The following is a 24,396-nucleotide window of genomic DNA, read 5'->3' on the forward strand; positions in this document are numbered from 1 at the left end:
CATCAACTTTCACAACATCCTTTTTCCTAAAATCGATGTCGCCAACAAGCCGTTTCCCTTACGACTCAAAGACCAGGCATTTCATAAGACATCGTGGAAATTATAATTTCCGAAAACAAACATCAGTAGTTGAATCCTGCAAGCAGATGGTCGTGGCATTCAAAATCAGCCCTGCTTCGGAATTCTATATGCCACAAAAACATCAAGCCAGGGAGATCGACCACATCCATCTCCCCCTCATTTCATCCCGCATCATATCTCAGCACATCTCAAACGAGCTGATTTCTTGACCGGGCGAATAAGCCACGAAGGAAGGAGAGGACACAGTCAGCCTTTATCACAAACATATGACCGGAACGAGACGTCAATTCCGAAAGGATGTATGATCGGATATGATCGATTTGATAGGAAAAGACAAGAAAAGAAAGGAAGGAAGAATGAGCCCTGCTTGTGATTTCCCGGTTTGATAGGGTACCTAAAAGCGTGTGGGATTACAAGGATAAAATAGAATCGAACATACGCAATCAGTTCTATCGTTCCATAGGGTGACTAGATACGATGATATGCGTTAGATGGATATTTCCCTCACTAGCGGGTTATTAAGTGCCACTATGCATATAATATTTACCGGACGATCTACTAATTAATTCTTGTTCCACCTAAGCCGAAGCTAGGACACTATCAAGATACCAACTCTGCCATCCCACGCTTTTCAGTCTTTATTTATTGATACAATAATGTATGTAGATCCCTTTTCCTCCATGTTACTCCGTACTAGCAAAGAACCCTTGAATGTATGGTAGTATCCGCTCCTTTCAAAATGCTTCTTATCCATTCACAACATCACGTTCAAAATTTAAAACTGCAGGCCGCGTCATGCTAATGATGAATTTCTTATCGCTATGATTTGACACTTTTTGTCCTACAGGAATTCGTGTATAACATTGGATTTCACTATTCGCCAGTTATCAATTTGTATATGATCGAATTGCTCAGTTCTCGGTCCTCCAAGTTGATACCTGTCTGGAGCTAAGAGCTTTCTGAGCCCATTGCGGCAAAATCGATATCAAAAATCACAATCATGTCGTCGCCAAATGGTGGGATGACTGTGGAGGATATATGGGCCATCACATCTTCAACTATGGTGGTCGCATGGTCGAAAACCACGAGACGGCTGCGGGTTGTTGGTGGTGTATTTTTATTTTTGTAAGTAAAGCCCACATATTGTTTTAAACACATGCAATGTACTAACACCATGTTCTTAATCAAGTATTCTTTCCGTTCTGCTTTTTAAACCGTCGATACCAGAACGTCCCTCACTCCCCTCACTACCCACGATCCCCAAAGTAACTCTTGACTATGGTGCACCGGGACCCTCCCAGTTCAATCAATCCAAAGTAGCACTTCTGATTGAAAATCGCGTCAATCCAATTCTTTCTCCTCTCGTGTTACATTTCATGTCAGTCGTACCTCCCGATTGGCGTTTCCGCTTTATGGGCAGTCTTGAATCCGTCGCGCTTATGAATACCAGCCGGGCAATTCGCCAGCATGTCAAATCGGGAAAACTCGACCTGACGTATATTCCCGCCAACATGTCCACCGGATCCCAGGAAGAAGTCAGCAGATTCCTGACGAATCTATGGCTCTATGAGACTGTTCTACAACCTGCAGAGTGGTTACTTGTTTTTCAGACAGACAGTATGCTCTGTGCAAATAGTAGACAAAGTCTTAACAACTGGCTGGATTACGATTGGGTAGGAGCTCCCTGGAATCCTAACGGGAAGTTTGGAGGAAATGGAGGGTTGAGTTTAAGACGCGTGAGCGCCATTGTTGATGTTCTCCGTAATCAAGTACGGGTAGATGACTCAGAGGCAGAAGATGTGTGGCTTACCGATCGATTGGGGCATCGACCTGGGGCCAAACTTGCAAATGGAACGACTTCACTCACATTCTCGGGAGAAATGTACAGTGGACAAGGAGAGCGAGTTGCTGCCGAGAAAAACAAGGGGAAAGGCAATGATGGGACAAAAGTTGGTGGGCTGATTAAGGGAGTTGATGATTGGAGAGATGGATTTTATGAACCGATGGGTTATCATACTGGTGGGAGTGGAGTCACACTTCATGCTGGGATTTGGGGAACACCCGAAAAGAGAAAACATATTTGGGATTATTGTCCTGAGGTAAAGATGATTTTCAAAATGGACGCCGCCAAATATGTTCCAGGGGATTGCAATTCGAATTGGAAACGATGGGATATGGGGCAAGAGGGTGTCGATCAGGTAGATGAGAATGTGGAAATCATTGAGGGAGTGGAATATCCCATGTTACCACCAGGTTTAGTACCTTGGTAACGCGAGTAGGAAATTCCTTCACGATACTTTTTCATCAACCTTTACTTCAACATTATTTTCTCCACATGTTTACTGGCGCGTCGTGAGTTGGGATGGGATATAGAATATGGGGCTGGGTAACATGACATATACATGGTCTACACATCATGAATCATTTTGCTTTTTCCGAAAGTGGAGCTGAAGCTAGGGCAAAGATCGGATTGGGCGGATATGATATCCATGAGATTATGTATCTATCTATTTAGAATGAGAATGGCGTCGGTTTCATACCCTTTCCAGGACGATCATTTCGTGCCATCTTTTTAAGACGTGGGTATTTCAAATACACGAAAAATCCCTCGCAAAACCCCCTCACCTAGAAAACTTCTCCCTTATCTCTAAGCCCAACACACACACAAAAAGCATACCCAGCTACCTATTCCTTACATGCGAATGTCACTCCAGACTCACCAGTAGCTCTGTTTCTTTCCTCCCTTACATACAGTAAGAATCAACGTCTCAGCCATAATTCGGGTGGCGCGGTGTAGCGAGATTCTTCCTTCGATGCCGATGTTACTCTAGGGATGGATGCTACACCCCGGACGCCGCATTTGAGGTTGAGGTTTGAAGGATGTTGGTTTTCGAGGTAGGGGTAGGGGTAGGGCAGACAGGCGATATGGTTTATTGAGATGGGATTGTGAAAGGGGGATTAGATTTCTATTTTTGGATGGGTAGTTGAGTTCCCAATATGGTGAGTGAGATGAAATAGGTAGGTTGTATTCATCGTAACATTATTACTTTACATTGTTGGAATTTGAAATCTGAGGTTTGAGATTGGACTGTTAGATGTTCGGGATATAATGTCACTGTGAACAAAAATGAATAATCAAATACTTTGGAAATAACGCTTCAGAATGAGCAACTCAACACTAAGTTGGATATTTAAATACTCTGCATATTCCAGCCTAGATTTGAGTTTAAATTATTGGTGCCGATACCTATGTATCAATTTATACTTAGGAACACATTTTGAAAGGTAGTACATTTCATGCACATGAACAAACTCCATCTAAGTGGCTCCTCTATACCAAAGCGTTTCCATCTCATCATCCTTATTTCATCCCAGCCTCCTCTCAATCTTCATTTCTCACCACCCCACCTCCAAATATCTCACAAATATCCTCACAGGATAGCACAATCTACGTCTGCACATCATCTCGTAGTACGTAATTCGAAGCTTGAGGTCTTATCTTCTGACAAGGCTCTCATCTTCAAAGAAAGGCGGAAAATTATCCAAGGTCATTTGTCCTGTCGTTTGCAATGAATAAAATGGAATATGAATTTTAAAATATCATAAACCGTTAAGTAGAAAGAAAGTTCCACTAATCAAAATCCACACACAAAACATCCAGCACATGAGTGACGAGGATTTCCAACCAACGAAATCAAATTCGCCATCTATTGAGCTATTAAAAGTCTAACCGTAAATACGCCTCCAGAAAGCTTGCACAACAACCGTTTTCCAATAACGAAAGAACGTCGACACAAAAATTGGCGTCGCAATCCCAAATACATAATAAGCCCCCCAAAGTTCACTCCTCACTTTCGTAAAATTTGCAAAAGCGAGAACCTTAGCCTCCCATTCCTCAGAGCTAATCTCCCCCCTCATCAACTGTTCCAGCAGCTGTGCATTCAGCGCCGCCTGATTAGTACTCGAAGCCACATGCGGACGAAATGTCGCAAGCGAATCACCCACGAAAAGTAATTTTCTATCAAACATGGAAGGTTTGGCGATTTCGCGATCGTTGACGGCGGAGATGAATGGTTTGGTGGTCTTTTGGACCATTTCGGCAAAAGACTCAGGGAGGATACCAAGGGCGAGAGCTTTCTGACGCTCCCATTTTTGGGGGTCTACCTTTCCAATGGGTAAGGTAGTACGGTGCCTATGCCCATCAATATCCGTCATCACGTCAATGTACTCCTGTGAGCTCTCAGGATGTTGATTGTACCAGACCCAATTGAGTTGTCGGTGGCCAGGGGAAGTATTTCCATCTTCACCGGGGATAGTATAACTGAGTAGCACACGATTAGATTTTGGATACAGGCATTTGAATGAAGCACGTACAGAACAATGTAGCCGCGCTTGTACGCAAAGAACGTCGTCTTGCACGCGAATGTTGCTTTGGTTTTTTCAGAAATCTCACGTTCAGGCGCAGTTCCTCTCCAGGCAACATACCCCGCATAACTATGCTTTAGATTTGGTTGCAAAGCCTGGCGTACTTTTGAAGAAGATCCATCAGCTACAAGGACGAGATCAGCGTGAACTGTTTCGTATATTTCAGTTCCCGTATCACGGCATTTGACAGTGACTAGCCCATCATTGTATTCGACTTCAGTCACTTCCTTCCCGTGTTCATAGATAGCCGCCCCCCGCCGCCCCGTTAGCTTGGGAGGTTGAGCACAAATGTCACTTGTCAAACCGTCGAAATTAGCTCTCATGACGTTATATAGAATCTTCCAGCTGGTCATTGCAATGGAGATATTCCACGTGCTTTTGACTTTGACATTTTGATCGAGATATTGGACATTTGGACTCGTTACAGAGTATGGTGTCTTTGTCTCGTCATATTTCTCAATGAAGGCTTGGACGTGTTCCATGGCAGCTATACCGGCTCCAAGACTCATTTGCTGAGAAGGGGATTGCGTTCGAGGATTCGAACATTATGTCCAAGTCTTCGAAGCACGATTCCATGGAATAGAGCAGTGAGGGAACCTCCAACCTGTTTGAATGACATTCGTCAGCATTTGAATCACATTCCGAGTTATTTCCTCACAATCACGACGCTTAAAGGATTCTCAGCCATTTTCGCAAAGTTCAATTCTTTTGATGGCGAGAGTGCCGTGTGATAGAATTGCACCGAATTGATCAAATCAGTCAGGGCAAGAGAAGAAAAGATTAACAACGTGTGGAAAACAGGTATGTGGATCTGTAGACAGGTATGAGGCACAACATACAATGTTGGTTTTCAGTGAATCTTCCCAACCGACACGCAGATTTTCTGACGATACGTCCCGAGGTGGTTTGCATCAGACGGCTATTCGACCAGATTGAGAAATGGCCGATCGGTTATCGGCATCTCTTTGTATGCATCCCTACACTTAAGATGATGAGAGTGCGTCTAGTGGTGTGATAACCGAATGCTTCCTCGAGCACTCACAGTAAGTCGTGTCCATGACAAGACGTACTATGATTGAGTCATACCAACATTACACCAATCAATTCATCCCAAAGATAAAAGGGAAACATGTTCCAGAAATGAAGTTCGAAATTGAGATTCTGAGTAATAGTGCTATGCTTGATATATAAAGCAAAAGGTAGCAAGCCTCTTCCCGCCTCTCAGCAGCATATCGCAGCACATCTTCAATCGAAAATACTTCTTGCGTGGTACACCACCTTAATGCTACCATTAACGAAGCCCAGCGTCTACATCCAGCTCTACCAACAGTTGGCCTCAAAGAAACCCCATTGAAGAAAGCAACCATAGCCGATACCCATGTACCAGGAAATGCCAAAGTTTGCATTCCACGATATGTCCTTGGGAGATGTAAATACATTTGTTTCCACTGCAAAGACTCAAAAATTTACCACACATACATAGTGCAAAACTCATGCGAGCAACCATTAGACTTCATACCCGAGAGGTGGTACTCGCCCCCAAAAATGGTAAAGGATAAATCAGGGCTTTCGCCATTCTTGACGGGTATGTTGAAGATCTCTTATCTCAAAAATATCAAGATTTGGCTAACCTTGAATTAAAGTAGAACACCTCAGCTATATTGACAAGAATTTGTCCCTCATGCAGCTGCGTAATGTTATCGCCACATTTATGACGAGATATGATATCAGTTTTGAACCAAATGAGGATGACCTTGCTGTGTGTAGAGATATGAAAGATCAATTCAACCAACATGCTGGAGAGCTGGACATCTGTTTCATCCCAAGGGCATTCAAGTAAGACATGTAGCGGGAAAGAATTTATGGGCGAGGGCATGTAAGAACATCTGCTCTGATACCACAATTTTATTATATTGCGCCACTTTAAGCCCAGCCGAGGGATGATATGGCGTTCCTGTTAAGCAAGGGAGTAAAAAGACACCTATCCATTAACTATTGTGAACCTGAGCCAATTAACATATATAGCAAACGCCACTTATTATCAGCTCAAAATCATGGTATCAGGGCTATATACCAGAAAACTTCCAGCTGAGAATATCAAAAAGAAATTTGTTGTATATGATATTAGTGAAAAATTAAGGAAATTTGTATGGAAGGGCAGGCTTGTGTGGCGGCAGAGGTGCTTTCATCAAGGATCTCTGTTCTTCGACATCTTGCCAACTCACTTTCCAGAGATTTCCAAGCCCATCCTGATAGTCAATAGTAATGGAATTGATCAGCACCATCTACCTAGCTAGAACAATTGAAGGACAGAAACTGAGGCACAAAATTCTCGAAGATCAGAGATAGAACATCATGAAACAGCATCAGTTGGTAACAACAGCTTCACCCATCCAACTGATACAACTGTTGGTTTATCCACAGATATTATCCAACTTTGGAAAAGACATTGCCAATACCAGAGTAATAGAAAAAGCTAGACGTTTGAGTAGAAGCATCGATATGTACAAATACCATAGTATATACACAGATGCTGTCAACCTTGGCATTCGACAGCATTATTGATACAAGGATAATCTCTTCAAAATCTAAAACTCTTGAATATTGGTAGTCGTAATGATACAAATAGTAAAGCAGACACGATGATTGAAAATATTTCGATCATTTCAAACTTTTCAATTGTTGAATGAGAAATAGAAATTAAGGATCTTTCAACTATCAAGATTCATTCAACAGTTAAAGCATCTCAATACACCAACGAGAATCAATAATTCAATTATTGAAATAGACTCGACAACCAAATGCTATTCGATCGTGCAATCAGACTTGACATCTCAACGCGCATTTCAATCTTTGATCGCGAATACAGTCGAAGTATTAAATCATAAAAAAAACCCAACAAATACAAGCTTTCCAACTCTAATGATTAAGATCTCCTAGAACATACATACATTCAACTGAATGTATACTTTTCTCGAGACCACTATCCCGATACCATCCCGTCATTGTAATGTAATACAACTAGTATTACCATGAGATTTTCCCTCTCAATACCTATTCATCAATGATCGTAGAAGCCACAGCAAGATTCCAATTATCAATTAAGCACTTACTTTCACTATCTCTTTCCTCACTATTTCCCAACCCACTAATCTCACTCACTCACCTACCTATGCATTATCCTTACCAAAACACAAAACTTACAATAGGGACTTCGTGTCAAATGACTTTCAAACAAAACAACAACAACATCCCACTCAGCATTCAACCATTTAATAATTCAGCTTGCGGAAATCTCAAAGGTAGTCGAGAAGGATAGGTAAGCGCTGGCATGTTATCCGGACTTCGTATCGAGTAGTCGAAGAAGCCACGATACTATGTGACAAGCACAGGCAAGTGAATTGAGAATGGATAACAAATAGAAAGGCAAAAATGGATAGAAAACCCTAAATCAATTTGTTCGATAAATGTATGAAAAGGGGTGGCGATATACTAAATTAGATCTTCAGGCACTCATTCCCCATTTTCGCATATCCGAAGTTCCCATTGTAGCGATAATGAAGGGGCAAATGAGAGAATGCATCAAAAATGCACATCAAACACACACAACACGGAAGAAGTGCAGCTCGCAAAACTAAAAAAGTAATACATATATGTATTTTGGTATCTATCGCGTAAATCAAACTATCATTTTCCTATCAATGGAAACACAATATAATATAATAATACAATATAATCCATCAATCGGCTTGGCAATTTCCCGCCCAAAACAAGAGAAGAATCCAGAAAAAGTCTATCTAATTGAACAAAATTTGAAGAAAGGTAGTACTATAAGCACGGACTCGAAGATCGTTTCTGTTCTCGAGAATCCTGATAAGACATCCTCCGCATGTCGATAACCCCGCTTGGTAAGGCTTTGTGATGTAACATTGTGCAGATAGGAAAGTTACGGCGTGATAACTCGATCCTTCGGATGAACAAACACCGAGTGACAGCGATGGATGCTCTGAGTTCGAAACGCCTACTGAAGCAGGCCGTGAAATTTCTTTTGGGCTATCAAACCCATATGGAATAGATGACGCACGTAACGTTCGCCCCTTTATTTCTTTGGTTGGGTTTTGTGTTTGATCATTACCATTGAATATCTGATACATGAATTTCGTTAATAAGAATGTTTGACATTTGACATAAACCCAATTTAAGATGAATTCTTGATTGATACTTCAATACGAACTCGGATAATAGTCTTTCGGGGCAGGCCTTTAAATAGCTTGACACCAAGAAAGGTGTGAAAAACGGAAAAACGGGTGCTGGCCGCTTACCGCTCGCCAAGAATTGTCCGGCTAGGATCCCCGAAAATGGATGATTTGGAGTTTGCCCAAGGGAAATTGGAAGACAGAAAAGGGGTTCAAACTTACGCAACAATTCCAGCAATTGCAATCATCACACCAATTACTGATTTATCACCCACAGCGCGTCCAGAGGTCATCCATCCAAGAGCAACAATCGAACATGTTTTGACATGGCCAACAACAGTACTCGATACGGGACCAGTTTGAGCAATAATGAAGAATTGTGACAAATTAATTAGACATGCAAACCCGCCCGACTAGAAGATGGAGTTATTAGCTGACAATGCAATTTGCATATACGAGTTTAACATTAATACGAGAGCACATACCATCATGATCATAACCCATCGGTTGACAGGCACCTCCGCCCAAACAGGGAAAGTGTCGACGAATGGAATAACGTAGAGCAACATGAAAGCTGCTAACGGTGCTTGGCTAAATAATAATTGCATGCTGTTGACTTGCAATTTCTTGTGATAACTGGCGATCCATACTGTGTAGAGAGAACTGGCGAAAATGCCGGAGAATGCGAAGATGACCCTAAAGTACTGGTGGTTTGGATGTTGGCATCAGCAGCAGGTAGTGAATCGTAATAAGAAACCATTCCCACACCGAGACAAGCTGGTATCAAAGCATATATCGCATTCCTAGGTAAAGTGGATCGGTATAAAACGAAATTCATAAGAGCGACGGTTGGCGTGAGGAGAATTCGAGCTACTTGGTAGAAAGTAACTGTCGAAAAGGCAAGAGATAAATTCGGTAGGATGACATTCAATGCCATGGAAATAGCGAGTGGAAAGATGTCCTTGACTGCAATTCTTTTGGGTGTGAAGAAGGCGAACCGTGGTCGCGAGAGTGTGAAGAGCGTCAGCCATGTTACTGTGAAATGGAAGGCAGCAAATGTGAGTTGTGCGAGTTTCAGTGAAGGATCTGAAAAGATTGCCTTGTTGGTGAAGACCTAAGAAATTGTTAAGATTTTGTGAGGAAGTTCTAGATGTCGCAAAAACTCACAATGCCGATGGTCGCAAGTGTATTTACCACCATCCAAATTATTGAAGATCTCACAGAACTGTCCGGTGCCTTTGGTTTATCTTCTGGTGGCGGCGCAAGTAGATCTGCTCGTTCAATGTCTTCTTCCAATTCCTCTGGTGTTCTTAAGTTGTAGTCTCCATCCTGTGAACCCATCAAAGCACGTTTTTCGGTCTTATCATCAAATCTCTCTTCGGTCGACGCAGAGCTGATAGAAGCCAAACGATCCGTTGATCTTTCCGCCATAATGTAAATTTTGGTATCGTAGAATATCAAGAGACGTGTAGAGAGTTGATGATATTCAACTGTATTGAAAAGAGATGGTCAATCAATTAGAATGTAATATATTTAATGTTGAAGGGTATTCGGAGAGTATAATAATTTATCATGGCATAGAATCCTGAGTGAGCTCTTAGGGAAACTTTCAGCTAGTTCATCCGGAGACAAATGACTCTAATATCAAAAACAGCCTTTGAGTAATAAAAAGCTCATAAGCATTTAATATTACTGGAATCACATCACTGCACTGGGGTAGCTAGCAGCTTAAACAACTCGCACGGTACAACTGCACCGCAAACATGCCAACTTACAATTGAGTGGACACAATTTGGGCGCCCCTTTGGTGGCTAATTCTAAAACATGCCACACTTATGATTGAATGTAGGGTATTGTAGATTAAGGTCCCTAGATGGATAGATAGTTGTGATTATATATCGGATAAGAAATCAAAATAAACGCCTAGGGATTGAGCTTCGGCTACATTTTTACGATGTAGATCTTCCTCTTCTTCGCGTATGGAGTCTGTCGTATATCTCCTGGGTGTAACTATACTACGGAAGCGTGGTGTAAAGATAGATCTTTTTGATGTTGGAGATCCATTGGAACCCTACAACCCTACGACCCTCGGGATCCCTTCCCTCGATTGTGAGACCGCGTAATCGACGTCGTTTGGTTTGAACTTCTGTGACAATCTTAAATCTTAAACCTTATATTCCTACTTAATTCAGTGGATACTGGAGTCCATATTAATCCCATAAGGATTTCTTGCCCAAGGCTCGGACATACATACGCGTCCAGGAAGAGTAGATGGTTTGTGAGCCTCGATAGTTATCGATCTAGATGGAAAATAAGAAACGAAGACACATCTCATCTCAAATAGATTATATGCAACAAAGTATCTCAAGTATGACAGATCATGTAATCAATCAATTAATCAATCAATCACTCAATCATATCAGAATCCTTCTTCCTTTACATGGTGGCTGAGATCTTGTATCATATTCTAAGAGATCTTGATTGGAGCCCTGAATTGACCCCTATCGTAAAAGGCTGATTAGTAATCTAGATTCTCCATATCCATAATACGATGTGCGATGGACGTGTGGCTTTAGTTCATCTGTTCGAGGTCTCTCTTCGCTGATCTCTTTTGACAGCGAAGCGACGTCTCTCGTGTGTGTCGAGTAGCGATTCGGTTATTTGCTATTAGTTATCTGATATACAGAGGTAAAGACATGATAGCACAGCCTCGAGTACTGGGAACCCAGATATCTATCGTCAAACATTAGCAGAGGATCTAAAATATGCTTTCACTCAAGTAGATGCTAATGTAAGGTGTCCCCCCTTCTCCCTCCTCCCTCCTCAGAAAACTCCTTGCACCCCACTATAACGTTTTCACCATACAAGGGATTATTTTCGAATGCACTTACTTATACCAGCAAACTCAGCGAAGACTACTTCTGTCTAGCATGAAGTTGTAACTGATGATTCTATTAGTGCTGAGATATTAGCTTCCCTCACTAGCTAGGGTGAACACATCATGATCCATGCACTAAATCCGTTCAAACCACCATTCAGCCCACTCAACCCACCCAACCCACGTTGACAACTAAATAACCATATCCTCAAGGGCATTAAAGCATGGGCTTATTGCATTCGTTTCCATATCCGTTCATACAACAAATCAGATCACATCCCATCCATGGCAATGAAGATAATCCAGAAGAAATTCCGTCTCCGTCTCCCACCATCTCTCCCTGCAGATGCCGCCATTTACCAATCTCGCTCTCATTCTCACTCTCACTCTCACTCGCATGTCCATTTCATTAGTTAAAGCATAGCCTTGTTTAGGATTGGATCTACCACTGTTGCAGTCTTGCTTTTGCTAAAATTTAATCATAATCATATCTCCCTGCATCGGCCAATTCGTCTGGTCTCTTAAACATTCCTTGGCTTTTCTTCCTGCAGCCTCCTTAAATAATAAAGCTCCTCCATACCCTCCTTGCGCATTCTTGGAACCGGCGAACATCTGCTTGTGTTTTCGTATATTCAATCTTTCCAATTCAACATCATCTGAAACGTCTACTTTCTTTCCAATCGATCTTTCCAATTTGCGTATATCGTCCTTCAAATACAATGGCTGCAAACGGTACAGGTAGGAATCTTCCAAGTGCCATTTATTCCTCTGCCATTGGATCGAGAACCATTCACTAATTCGTCTCATTCACAGCTCCCTCTTCTGCCAATGAAGAGCAGAACAAATTCTTCGAAGATTTCGGCGTTTGGAAAGAAGCTCCTATACTTATAGGAAGCACCAAATTCACACCATTGCCAGATGTTAAGAATATCATGATTACGGGAGGAGCGGGGTTTATGTAAGGACACATCTGTTTGTGCAGCACAGAACGGATTTTTAACCTTTTATTAGTGCGTGTTGGCTGGTACGACATTTGACATTGACATACCCCGATGCTTATAATATTGTTTCTTTCGACAAGTTGGATTACTGTGCTTCATTGAATAACACCCGGGCACTCAACGACAAGCGCAATTTCACCTTCTATCATGGTGATATTACAAACCCATCGGAAGTTGTAGACTGCTTGGAACGATACAACATCGACACAATCTTTCATTTCGCAGCACAATCTCATGTTGATTTGAGTTTCGGAAATTCATATGCCTTCACACACACAAATGTTTATGGTACCCACGTTCTTCTCGAAAGTGCCAAAAAGGTCGGGATCAAAAAGTTCATTCATATCTCTACGGATGAGGTCTACGGAGAGGTCAAGGATGATGATGATGATCTTTTGGAAACCAGCATTTTGGCACCCACAAATCCATACGCTGCGAGCAAGGCAGCAGCCGAGATGCTGGTACATTCTTACCAGAAGAGCTTCAAGCTACCTGTGATGATTGTACGCAGTAACAATGTTTACGGTCCACACCAATATCCCGAGAGTAAGTACTCTAGTCAAAGTCTTGAAATTCACAGCTGACAATTACATAGAAATTATTCCAAAATTCAGTTGTTTACTCCAACGTGGACAACCAGTTGTATTACATGGAGATGGAACTCCCACCAGAAGATATCTTTTCGCTGGTGATGCAGCGGATGCATTTGATACTATTCTTCACAAGGGCACAATTGGACAGATCTACAATGTTGGCTCATACGATGAGATCTCCAACTTGACATTATGTTCAAAGTTACTCACATACTTGAACATCCCCCACAGCACCCAGGAAGAACTTCATAAGTGGGTCAAGCATACACAGGATCGACCTTTCAACGATCATCGATACGCAGTCGATGGAACCAAGCTCAGACAATTAGGTTGGGATCAGAAGACCAGCTTCGAAAATGGAATGGCGATCACTGTTGACTGGTATCAGAGATTTGGCGAAAGATGGTGGGGTGATATCACCAAGGTCCTTACACCATTCCCCACGGTTGCTGGTTCGGAAGTGGTCGGTGACGACAACAACACTGTTGAAGAACTTAGAGAAGAGATGGTAGTCGACGCTGATGATAATATGATTTTGGGCAAGAAGAGGAAGTTGAATGGCGTTTCAGATGGACTGGTTCAAGCAGTGGAAGCATAGGTTATTTGGGTGATAGTCTCTGACTCATCTGCACTGCATTGATTGCACTTCAGCTTCTTGCTCGGTGGTGGCGTAGAAAATGGATTGGTGATTGGTGATTTAGGGGTTGGCTATCGGACACAATTTTAGAGCGTGCGTTTTTTATATTCCCCATGGGTAGACCTAGTTGATTGGTGGTACTTCCATAGATGATGTTGATGTTAGAGACTTATTTATGAATATTAGCTTGGGGTTTCTGGTTGGATTGAATGGGACTGGATTGATAAGTATGAATTAGGATATACTTGATCACAAAATAAAAAGATATCATTTTTTTTTGGAACAACAATCTTGGTCATCGGGCCTTTCTTGAACATTGAGGTGAGCTGTTGGAACAAGAACATCTTCGGGCTTGATATGTGGGATTGTGTAGTATGATTCTGCTTGGGATGAGTGTATAAGTGTGAGGAGATGTGAGGAGATGTGAGACATGGTGATGGATACAAGTGCCGGTGCGCAGAGCAGTAAGATGGAGGGAGGGGTGGCTTTGGGAAGATTATAGTAGATGTCTATTCAGTACCGGGTTGTCTCTTTGCTTTTTCGTTCTTTTTGGGGCTTGGATTGTTTTCTCCTTGTGTAAGTGTGTGTGGGGAAGGGGCTAAATTGAGAGGTGGGTAGGTGGATAGGTGGATAGGTAGGTAGGTAAATCACTAGGTTATGGGATTTTGGGAAGCTGAAAGCTGGGGAGGGAGGGGGAGAGATGTTGAGTTGGTTGGTTGGTTGGTAGGTAGGTAGGTAAGTGGGTGGGTGTGGTTCATGCATATTGGGAAAGGAAAGGAAAGAAAAGAAAAGAAAAGAAAAGAAAAGGAATGGTTTATGAGAGTTGGGAAGGTATGCACGCTTTGGTGATGGATACTATTGGAAAGTTGTTGGAAAGCCTCACAGACTTGGAGTCCCAGCAAATGTGGGAGAGCGGTGTGTATGTGTGTGATGCTGTATATATCGACTGGTACCTAGTATGTGCAAGATATGATGCGTACGATATGATGTGTGTAAGATACGATGTGTGTAAGATCTGACATGTGTGTATGTATGTAGATATGTATGGTGGTGAGACTCGAAAGCGATCTCGCGATTCAATCCCATAACCGTCTCACTCTGGTATGATATAATGGTGGTTAGTTTGTTGGGATGGGATGGGATGGGATGGTACGGTATGCAATTGAGATGGATGGAGGTGGAGGTGATGTTCATAGATGGGTATTTACCAGCTAGGTAATGCTTAGGTTTCTGATGATTGAGTTTCTGGGTTGTGTGCGTTGTGTTTTGATGAGATGGATGGGATTTGATGTGTGGTGGTATGGAGGCGGCGAGGTATGTCTATTCTTGCGGAATGGAAACTGGACCTTTGATTGAGCTGTGGTTGGAACATTCTGTACTGACATAGATAGATGGCTATAGAAGATACTGAGATAATGCATTCAATTCAACATTCCAGCGGCGGAGTAGTCGGTGCTGTGTTGGTATGATGTCGAATGGTCCAGCAATTGAAAAAGGTGGACATACAGTCATACATATTAGAACCGCATTTCACCCAAATGAATAGACAGAATTTCAGTACTAAATTAAACATGGAGTTTTGGTGGATATCAATGGCCATTTTACACATCCTGTTTGCAGGTAACCAATTGGATGATGTACAAACGGTAGATGGGGTTTATTTGACTTTGGCAAAGATGCTAATGGAACGATCCGTAAGTACCTACCTGCTAGATAATGGCTTATCATTGGGTTCCGGCGGAATTTATCTTTTCTTTCTCGGTATTTTGTGGGGTTTCCGCTGTCAACCTTCTTCTTCTCCCAATAAGATAGGCTACTATGCTAGACACCTGGGTACTTTGATTAGTGTTCGAGGTAGTGTTAAAGTTTGTTCAACACGGGCTTCATTGGTGTGAACTTGTATACTCTGATGGAAGCTAACTCATTAACTAACTAGGGACCGCTACTAGAGCGCCGGAGGTAACAGGAGTGAAGATAAAAAAAGAGCTAGCTGGCTGGCTATGCTACCTAGGTGCCTAGCTAATGCATTCAATAGACCTCAAATGGGTCACCGCTTTCGATGATCGGATCACAGGACAATCTTTGGTAACTTCGCGAAGTCTTGGTGGTGGGAGTACGGAGAACGAAGTACCGTGCCATCTTTTGGGTTTGGGTCTGGGTCTGTTAATTGGAACGCGCGGATGCTTTTCCGGGATTTCGATTTCGATTTGGGTGCGTTCTGTTTGTTGATCTCGGAAAACGAGCTGGTGAGGGAGAGTAGCATTGTGTTTAGCATCATATCTGCATCGACTTTGCATGCAATCCATTGCAGGAGAGAAGACGGGAGCTCGGGCGAATGCTGGATTCGAGATCGGCATATAAATATTGATAACCCGCTCGAAGGATATCAACGACAAGATCATAAAACACAACATTATACGACACAAACGGTGGTGGTTAGATTGAATGGTAATTTGGAGAAGGAAAAAGTCGATGGGAGCTGTTTGCACCAATCCCAAATCCATGGGGGAGCAAGTGGAGGAAGAAACTGGCAGAGAAAATACTTCACCAGATGGGAATGCAAATGTTCCTGGGGACTTGAGATATTCGGATAATGGTAATGGTGTCCCACTGATACCAGACGACAATGATGAAGAGGGAATGGAAAATGATGCGATTGCTGCGAGGGAAACTGTGCAGAAGGAAATTGAAGACCATAGAAAACGGGCTGCTTATACCAAATCTGTTTTTCATCATGCTCAAACGGATCGAGATACAGTGTGAGATCCTTATTTGTTATTTCTACATTCTTTCTATGACTATTTGCTAATACTTTTTCGACATGTACAGAAATTCCACTCGTTCCCTCTACGATTCAGATGTGGTATATTTACAACAACATGGTCGAGTTTATGTGGGAGATTATTATATGCCAATTGATGAGGAAGAACTCGATCGTTTACGCATCATTCATCAAATATATCTCCAGATCTTCGACAATCAACTTACTACCGTGCCTCTCAAATCTCCGACCCGCATTCTCGATATTGGAACAGGAGCTGGCGATTGGGCCATGGGAATGGGTGATCTATGGCCCTCGGCCGAAATAATAGGAACGGATATCGCCAAAGTCCAACCCACAGCCGTCCCCTTCAATGTCTTTTTCGAAATCGACGATGCGGAAGAAGAAGGCGGATGGACCTGGCCTGCTAATGAATTCGATCTCGTGCATTTGCGGAATATGGCCGGAGCATTCAGCGATTGGGACCAGATATATTCCGAAGCATTCATTCATCTCAAACCCGGTGGGTGGATTGAAATTATGGATTTTGACGACCATGCAGCTTTCCTTACATTTTTCGAAAAAGATAGTCCCATGCCCGCCCTTCTCCACGCTTTAGGAGAAGCGGCTCGAATAGCTGGACGACCACGTGGAATTGCACATCTTCAGCCGGAAAAGTTGAAGAATTTGGGATTTGTAGATGTAGAAGTTAAGGAATTTGCGATTCCGATGGGTCCTTGGCCAGATGATAAAACGCAAAAGACGATAGGAAAATTATGGTTGGTGTCGATGTTGAGCGCATTGGAGGCGTATACGTTGCGTTTGTTAACGCAGGCTTTGGGGTGGGAGGAAGAAGAGGTTAGGAGGATATGTGTGTCTAGTGGAGAGGAAATGAGGAGGGTTAGTTTGGATGTTGAGAGGGCGAGAGGGTTGAAGACTGTGGCGAGGGTTTTGGTGGGGAGAAAACCGGGGTGGGAGGTGGATGCTGATGCTGATACTAATAGAGATGGAGAAACTGTGGTGACGGAAACTCGGACGATTAATGGTGATGGGGATATAAAGTTGAATGGTGAATAAATTCGCTCGCATGCATACTACTTCGTCTACTAGTGTAGTCGATAGTCGAAGAACTCATTTCATCTATCTATCTATACTTTACAGATCTGGGAGGCATCTTGTATTTGGGTCATGATTATAGTCTTCTCATTCCAGATGGCTTTATCTTTTTCAGCGAGCGGGCGGGTTAGCAAGCATGCAAGCGCGGCATTTTGATGTTAGAAAAGCATGTACTTCACTTCACTTCATGATTGGAAGACGGATCACGATTTTAAGAATAGGCTATGATGATGGGATGGGCGAAAATTGATAGGGGCGGGCTATTTATTAGCTTGGTGAGAACTGGATTGAAGGGAGAGAAGATGAGATGAATTTGATATAGCATTTTGAATTAATAATTAGGATTTAGGATTTACAATAGATACCCCGCAATAAGAATCACTGTTTGTATGTGGCTGGCTGGTTTGGTTGGTTGAATGGGTGTTGGTTCTTGGATGTGAACTTTTGGTGCTACAGCTAGTGTTTGCTTATGTCTTGTTTTTTGATGTTGTTGGTGTGTATATATAAATACCTGTGGTCCTCATCTAGGGGATGAGATCTTGCTGGTGGGTTCATATGTTATTGTGCTTAGTTTGTATGATGAGAGGCCCTCGGGACGCAAGTGTCGGATGGATGGGTGGATGTTTCTTCTTGTTTGTATAGATTCTATCTTATAAGCGTCAGCACTCTTATTTCTAATAACCTATCACACAATTAGGCGTGGAGTATTGGTCTTTTTCATTTGCGTTGGTTGTGGGACAGTTCTTGTTTGCCTAAAAGCTTGCATGATTTTGTTCTTACCTAGGTAGATATTTATCAGGGCTTTTCTCATCTAGTAGAGGTGTTCATTTTCTGATGTCTAAATATTTGCCTTCTTGGCGTTTGGATGGTACTCGTTGCAATGTCGCACGTATCCTCATCCAGTAATGTCGGGTGTTGATGACTTTGAACTAGGTAGTGAGTGTTCTTATTCTTTGTGTGAATTTTATTGTCTTGTTTAGATTCATTCGTATTTTGAACGCAAGCTCAATCATGAGTTGTGTGATTGAAGTTTTATTTTGAAACTCTTCTTATTCACCTGAATGTTGTTTGGTAGCGTGTTTCTTTTTTTGGGGGGGGCGTTATTCATCTTTCGTAACATCGATATCTTGTGCTGTTTTTTATTCTTTTTTCAATTTATTCACCAAGGTTGTCTTACCGAAAAAGATGGAGATCAAGTTGATTAGGTGATCGATATTCATCGACAATTATTATTGGTGGTTGGTTAGAACATGGGTAGTGACTTCATTTTTCGAGTCATAATGCAGTGCAGGTATGCATCGGGGCAGCGAGTAGTAAGTGATTGAACAGTGATGCGAGTGCAGTGATTCACCGAAAGCCTTGAGAGATTGGATATTTAAGAGATCTTCCCATCGTTTTGAGTCCAATTTTTCCTTCATTGCCACTACATGATCAATATAGCTACTTCAACCCAATTTTCGCCGTCATATATACAGCTTCGCTGTATAGCTTACCAGTGGAGAAGATTTGAGAAGATAGTTGGAAGAGAGGAAATGTGACTAAGACCCGATGAGAGAAATTTAGGCAATAGGATAGGCAACCATTTCATCGTCAAGCTGATCCATCGCTATCGCTGCCTCACACTCGGAAGATGTGATAAACGAACAACTTTACGAGATTCTGAGACATTATATATCAGTGAGATAATAATCGATGCGCAACTTCACGGGGTGATATATTATTTATATACACAACATATACCATTTCATAACCACACGATACTATTTACACTACGATTCACAAACCATAGCCCGCAAGCAACATCGAGAGTAGATGAGGATGTGTATTGAAACGCAATACAGATATACTGGCTGTGGCCATGCGGTACCGATGTCAACTTCCACTTCGAGACAAAGAGTGACTGGTGGGATGCTTTTTTGTAAAAGGAGTCTGAATAGAGAGAGTGATGGGACAGAGAGAGAAAACGAAAGTTCGAGAGACTTGGAGATGGAAAGACGAAGATGGTGGATGGAATGTGAGAGGAAGAGAGGACGAACGAGGTATAGAGGGGGAGTTTGTGGAGTTTGTTTTGGGGGCTTGTGGGTAAGGAGATGGGGTGGTGATGGGGAGGATGGTAGGGGAGGGAGGGAAATTAGTGGGTTTGGGAGGGATACGAAGAGGTTGGGGAGAAGCAGGGATGGGGGAGTCGAGTGGAGAGAGAGGAGATGTCAGTTGGTACGGACGGGAGAATCGAGATTAGGAATGGGAATTAGGAATTTGAGATCGAGGGAGCGGATCTAGATGGGAGGCAAATGTTGAGGGAGGTGCTAAATGGGGATTTGAATATCTATCCGGGTAGGGCAAGTGAGATGTGATGGAGTTAGAGAAGGAATGTAGACTCGAAGATCTCACTGAAGAAGGGAGGGTTTGGATATTGATGCGGATGTTTTGTCATGGAAATCGGATATAATGACTCTTGCAGACCGTCACGAGGACTTTGGAAACCTTGAGACACTGTTCAGGACCTTTCTTTTGTTTTTCTGCTGCTTTATTCTTCATCGTTGATATTTGATTCTCACAGGCGAGTTATCTTGATACCGGTGTTGCGTTTATGGCTAGCTAGCTATCTTTCTATACAGATTGATGGACGGGTGGTTAGATACATCAGGTGGTAGAGAAACTCTTCTACCTTTAACATGTTTTGTGCGCCGTGAGCTAAGATGATGATTAATGTTCAAATGCCTAGGCTGAGAGCAGGTAGATGCATTGTATCATCTCGAGGTGACATTACTGTGAAAGAAGATGATGTCGGGTTTATCGCGATTACCGTCACTCGCTGGATTGTGGTTTTCGGAAGTCATGTCGGAAAGCGGGGAGGGAGATGGTGTGGGATTTTTGTGTGGTGAGGTTTTCGCGCGGATGGTCTTCTGTAGCTGTGTGTGTGTGTAGAGTTTCTACTTTGGGGAAGAGGAGGATTGGAGATAATCTAGGTGTTATTGTGGTTTATGGGTCTGGCAAAACCCAGGAAGACCCTCGACCATTAACTTATAAAATTGGATTGGAAGGAGAAGAAATGGGAGAAGAGGGGATGAGAAGAGAAAAGTTAAAGACTTATTTTATATTAAATCCCCGCAAAAAAAAAGAAGGAAGAATCGGAAAGTGAAAACCCCTAAAGATTCATTACACGTTGGAGTTAGATCTCCACAGAAATCGAAGGAAGAAAAAAATAAGCTATGTTCATGTCATGTAGAGATCTCAAACACAGTCTCCAAGAGCAAATTAAATAAATAAATAAAATTAAGGAGATGTTGAGCAAAAAATTCGAGATATCAAAGTATCTGATTATTGGGTGTCACATTTGAAAGAAGTGAGATTCCTAGTTGCAAGGTAGATGGTTAAGTTAATAGCCGAATTTATAAAAAAAAATACTTTAATAGGGATAAAGGATTGGTTTGGGGGTATGTGGTTGGGATTTGGAGGAACTTGATTGGGACAGGGTTGGGAATATAAGGATTACTACGAAGTTGTATGGGTAGGAAGGAGGTGTTTGGAAGGCAATAAGTCTACTTTTGGCTTTTGATACGCAGGATAGGGTTGATTCGTTGCTGTCACCAGCTAGATTTGCGAGATATATTTGTTGATGGATTGCTCACTCTACTTGATGAGATTCATGTTCAGAGTTCAATAAGTCCTTAAATATGTCTACTTGTATGATAACTTAGACGAAGAAATGCGAAACTTTTCTCGTATAATCAATCGCTGGGTCATTGAACTTGCTGGAGGCTACGATGCCGTAATGAAAAATTTCAACATCGAAAAATCATGCAGAACTTCGGTCGTTCGTCATTGATGCTCTGGAGATGGCCAATATCTGATGTTTTGAATTCAAGGGTATAGTTACCTGTTGAAATTACTGGCCGTAGCCAAACAACTAAGTGACCTCTCGCCAGACTTTTGTACGGCACTTAAGTGATTATATCTAATGCGCCTACCGATTTTCAAGGCCGTATACAGCTTGCAAAGTCTTTATCAGGTTCATAGTTTCACTAGAAGAAGTTCTTTATCCTTATTAATCTTCTAACTTCTACATCAAATCTTGTTTGTAAAATCTCACCGAGCCAAAAATCAACTTCATCACACTCGAAATATCGACAGTTCATCAAAAAGTCAATCAACTGCAATCGAAGACTCATCTCATCAACCAGACAACATGTCCACCACAATCTTCCCATCACTCCTCCATAGTATCGAAAACTTCATCGCCTACCTCTTCACACCCTTCAACACCCATCTTTCATCCTCCGCACAACAATTCCTCATCATCTCCTCCGCCTGCTTCACAGGCATCATGATTTTCTCTTTCCTAAACAAGGCTGTCAACACTTTCGGCGCTCTGCTCACACATATAACTATTCATCCCGAAACACTTCTCAACCAAGCGATTGGAGAATTCGAAGCTATCCCCACATCCGCCGAGACGTTTCTTAGTCAAGCATTTTGCAAATACGAAGCAGTGCGGAACTATAATACCATCAAAAACGAGAAAGATACGCAGGATTGTAAGACAGTTTTGAGAAATAAAAAGGCACTTTGGCAACCAACAGCTGGACAGAAAAAGTACATACTCATGGCTTTGTATGGGATGTTCCTGACATGCTATTTTGCATATGTGATTGTGGAGTTTGAGGGCTGGGTGAGGGAGGGAATTCTTGTACTTTCGGGGTTAAGTTTGGTTAATGTGGGAGTTTTGAGTTTGTTAGGGGGAGCGAGAGGAGGGGGGTTAGTAATGTTAGGATTTTTTTGGAGTCTTTTGTTGGTGATGGGGAGGAGACTTGTGTACTGACTGAGATAGGGGTCGAAAGTAGAGGTCTTTTTGTGATTGCTTGGGGACAGGGACTAGGAATAGGAATAGGAATGTTGGGTGCCTTGTCTTCAGATGAAATACGTTTGATGGCAAATATCAACGTCGAAGTGTTCTTATTGATTTGGGAGTTCTCGTGGGTTTGATGTAGAGGGGTGTTGGTTTTAGGGTTGCTTTGCAGGATTGGGTTGTCTTTACCAGGAGAAACCTTCTTTTGAACACAACAGGAATTTGATAAATGTCCTAGTTTATACTTCTAGTATTTTGGGCAAACAGAATGGCGGGGATGGACATCATTCTGAGCAGTGGAAGTGCTTCGAGATCTTTCAACAAAGCTAGCTTCAAATAACTGATTGTCAACCTAGACCATCAATTAAAGAACAATTAAACATTGAAATATCATGAACTGAAGTGCAGATCTGCGAACCTTCGATGTGTAGAGAATGAGCATGAAATGCCAGAATGACTGTACCAAAATCTGGTGCTTTGCGAATATGTGAATGTGTGAATGTAAGACAGACAACGAGCCCTCTAACCATTTCCTTAATCAACTTGTCAAGATATTCTCCATGAACATAGGTAGTTCCTCTCAGTACCCTCATTTCTAAGGAGAAAATTCCAGGTGCCTACTCAGACACATAGAGTTATTTCAATATAAATCCAATTCACCCAACCCTGAACAAATACCAAGGACATAACAACAGATAAGGGTTCCCATCTTCAGTTTCTAGAGCACTCGAGCCACCTGGCCGACTTGTCTGATCAACCACAGGTACTTGACAGTTCAGACGGCCGGCCTTCCATCTATTAGTTACAAACCTTTGCAGAGTGTGCGCAAGGCAAGCTTGGTTATTTGGGATCAATGAAGTTGGTGTGCACCCTTGGCGCGGTGCACCATACTAAGATTTTGCTTTGTGTGATTTTTGATTGTTTATCTTCTTTTCTGCAATGATTTTACTTTTGTGGAGTTTTCTGTGGGTAGGTGGGAAGATTGGGAAATTCACCATGAGGAATTGATGGAGAGTTGGTTTTGAGATTCTTGATAGTTGTTGTTGAATTTATGTTTCTATTTATACCAATCGCCTCTAGTAATCATTGAGGTGCAAGTCTATTGACTTCTGATGATAGTCACATGGCTGGCTAGCTTTTTTATGGCTGATTCGCTAATCCCACCCTAAGATCAATACACCAGTACACCTATGACTCCATCTTCAACAAGAAGAATCTCAAAAACAAATCGTACGAATACCTCATCCCATTTCCACTGAGCAGTAGTATTGGACTTCCAATAAACTTCACTCAGTCAAACTTCACTACTAAGTGGATTTTATACAAGATTGAGATATAGTTGATGCTGACCATAATTTTCAAGCTCTCAAACTATCAAGATGCAGGACTATAGCAAACACAAAGATTTCGAAACGAAAACTGATAGAACTAAACATCCAAACTCACAGAAATTTCCCTGCCCCCTCCCACTTTATGTAAGCATTTATGTTATCATTGTCTATCATATACACATCATCTCCCATCTTCTATCTATGTTGTCTAGAACGTCTATAAAAGAGTAGATCAGTGGTCAATCCCGATCTTCCGAATTTGACATACAGGGGGTTCCTAGATTTGTTGATCTACCATAAACCCCTCGATTTCGTTATCTGGGCTGTGGATCTTCGGTGATGACTCAATACATGGATAGTGGAAGAAATACTTGATGTAGGTGTCTTTGAAAGAATCAATGGCTTGCTGTTAGAATTTCTTTCTGAGCACTTGCTTTAGTATTTGTTCAGAGGATTTGTGTCCTTCTGTGTCCATTACGTATATACTCACTGGCAGGCTCTTCGATCATTGAGTCATTGACTGTCTCT

General features: G+C 42.1%; 7 protein-coding genes across 7 annotated transcripts; 5 read left to right on the forward strand and 2 right to left on the reverse strand.

Moving 5' to 3' along the window:
* Positions 1-1,081: 1,081 nt before the first annotated feature.
* Bfra_006516 (uncharacterized protein) lies at positions 1,082-2,351 on the forward strand (the record flags this gene model as incomplete). The annotated part of the gene is made up of 2 exons (XM_037336886.1): positions 1,082-1,206; positions 1,271-2,351. The coding sequence occupies 2 exons, from the start codon at positions 1,082-1,084 to the stop codon at positions 2,349-2,351; spliced, it is 1,206 nt and encodes a 401-aa protein (XP_037198252.1).
* Positions 2,352-3,807: 1,456 nt separating this feature from the next.
* Bfra_006517 (putative fad binding domain protein) lies at positions 3,808-5,194 on the reverse strand (the record flags this gene model as incomplete). Its single annotated transcript, XM_037336887.1, has 4 exons — positions 3,808-4,402; positions 4,456-5,018; positions 5,051-5,110; positions 5,165-5,194. 4 exons carry the CDS (start codon positions 5,192-5,194, stop codon positions 3,808-3,810), a joined length of 1,248 nt encoding a protein of 415 aa, XP_037198253.1.
* An 857-nt stretch (positions 5,195-6,051) lies between these two features.
* Bfra_006518 (putative benzoate 4-monooxygenase cytochrome p450 protein) lies at positions 6,052-6,346 on the forward strand (the record flags this gene model as incomplete). Its single annotated transcript, XM_037336888.1, has 2 exons — positions 6,052-6,091; positions 6,153-6,346. The coding sequence occupies 2 exons, from the start codon at positions 6,052-6,054 to the stop codon at positions 6,344-6,346; spliced, it is 234 nt and encodes a 77-aa protein (XP_037198254.1).
* A 2,259-nt stretch (positions 6,347-8,605) lies between these two features.
* Positions 8,606-10,133, reverse strand: Bfra_006519 (putative solute carrier family 35 member e3 protein; the record flags this gene model as incomplete). Its single annotated transcript, XM_037336889.1, is given in 5 exon segments — positions 8,606-8,651; positions 8,925-9,115; positions 9,188-9,338; positions 9,353-9,816; positions 9,870-10,133. 5 exon segments carry the CDS (start codon positions 10,131-10,133, stop codon positions 8,606-8,608), a joined length of 1,116 nt encoding a protein of 371 aa, XP_037198255.1.
* A 2,166-nt stretch (positions 10,134-12,299) lies between these two features.
* On the forward strand, positions 12,300-13,772 carry Bfra_006520 (putative dtdp-glucose -dehydratase protein; the record flags this gene model as incomplete). Its single annotated transcript, XM_037336890.1, has 4 exons — positions 12,300-12,318; positions 12,394-12,538; positions 12,592-13,127; positions 13,177-13,772. 4 exons carry the CDS (start codon positions 12,300-12,302, stop codon positions 13,770-13,772), a joined length of 1,296 nt encoding a protein of 431 aa, XP_037198256.1.
* Positions 13,773-16,256: 2,484 nt separating this feature from the next.
* Bfra_006521 (putative methyltransferase domain-containing protein) lies at positions 16,257-17,649 on the forward strand (the record flags this gene model as incomplete). The annotated part of the gene is made up of 2 exons (XM_037336891.1): positions 16,257-16,570; positions 16,641-17,649. 2 exons carry the CDS (start codon positions 16,257-16,259, stop codon positions 17,647-17,649), a joined length of 1,323 nt encoding a protein of 440 aa, XP_037198257.1.
* Positions 17,650-21,877: 4,228 nt separating this feature from the next.
* On the forward strand, positions 21,878-22,674 carry Bfra_006522 (uncharacterized protein; the record flags this gene model as incomplete). The annotated part of the gene is made up of 2 exons (XM_037336892.1): positions 21,878-22,418; positions 22,520-22,674. 2 exons carry the CDS (start codon positions 21,878-21,880, stop codon positions 22,672-22,674), a joined length of 696 nt encoding a protein of 231 aa, XP_037198258.1.
* Positions 22,675-24,396: the final 1,722 nt, after the last annotated feature.

Source organism: Botrytis fragariae (assembly GCF_013461495.1).
Source record: "Botrytis fragariae strain BVB16 chromosome Unknown tig00000000, whole genome shotgun sequence".
NCBI lineage: Eukaryota > Fungi > Ascomycota > Leotiomycetes > Helotiales > Sclerotiniaceae > Botrytis > Botrytis fragariae.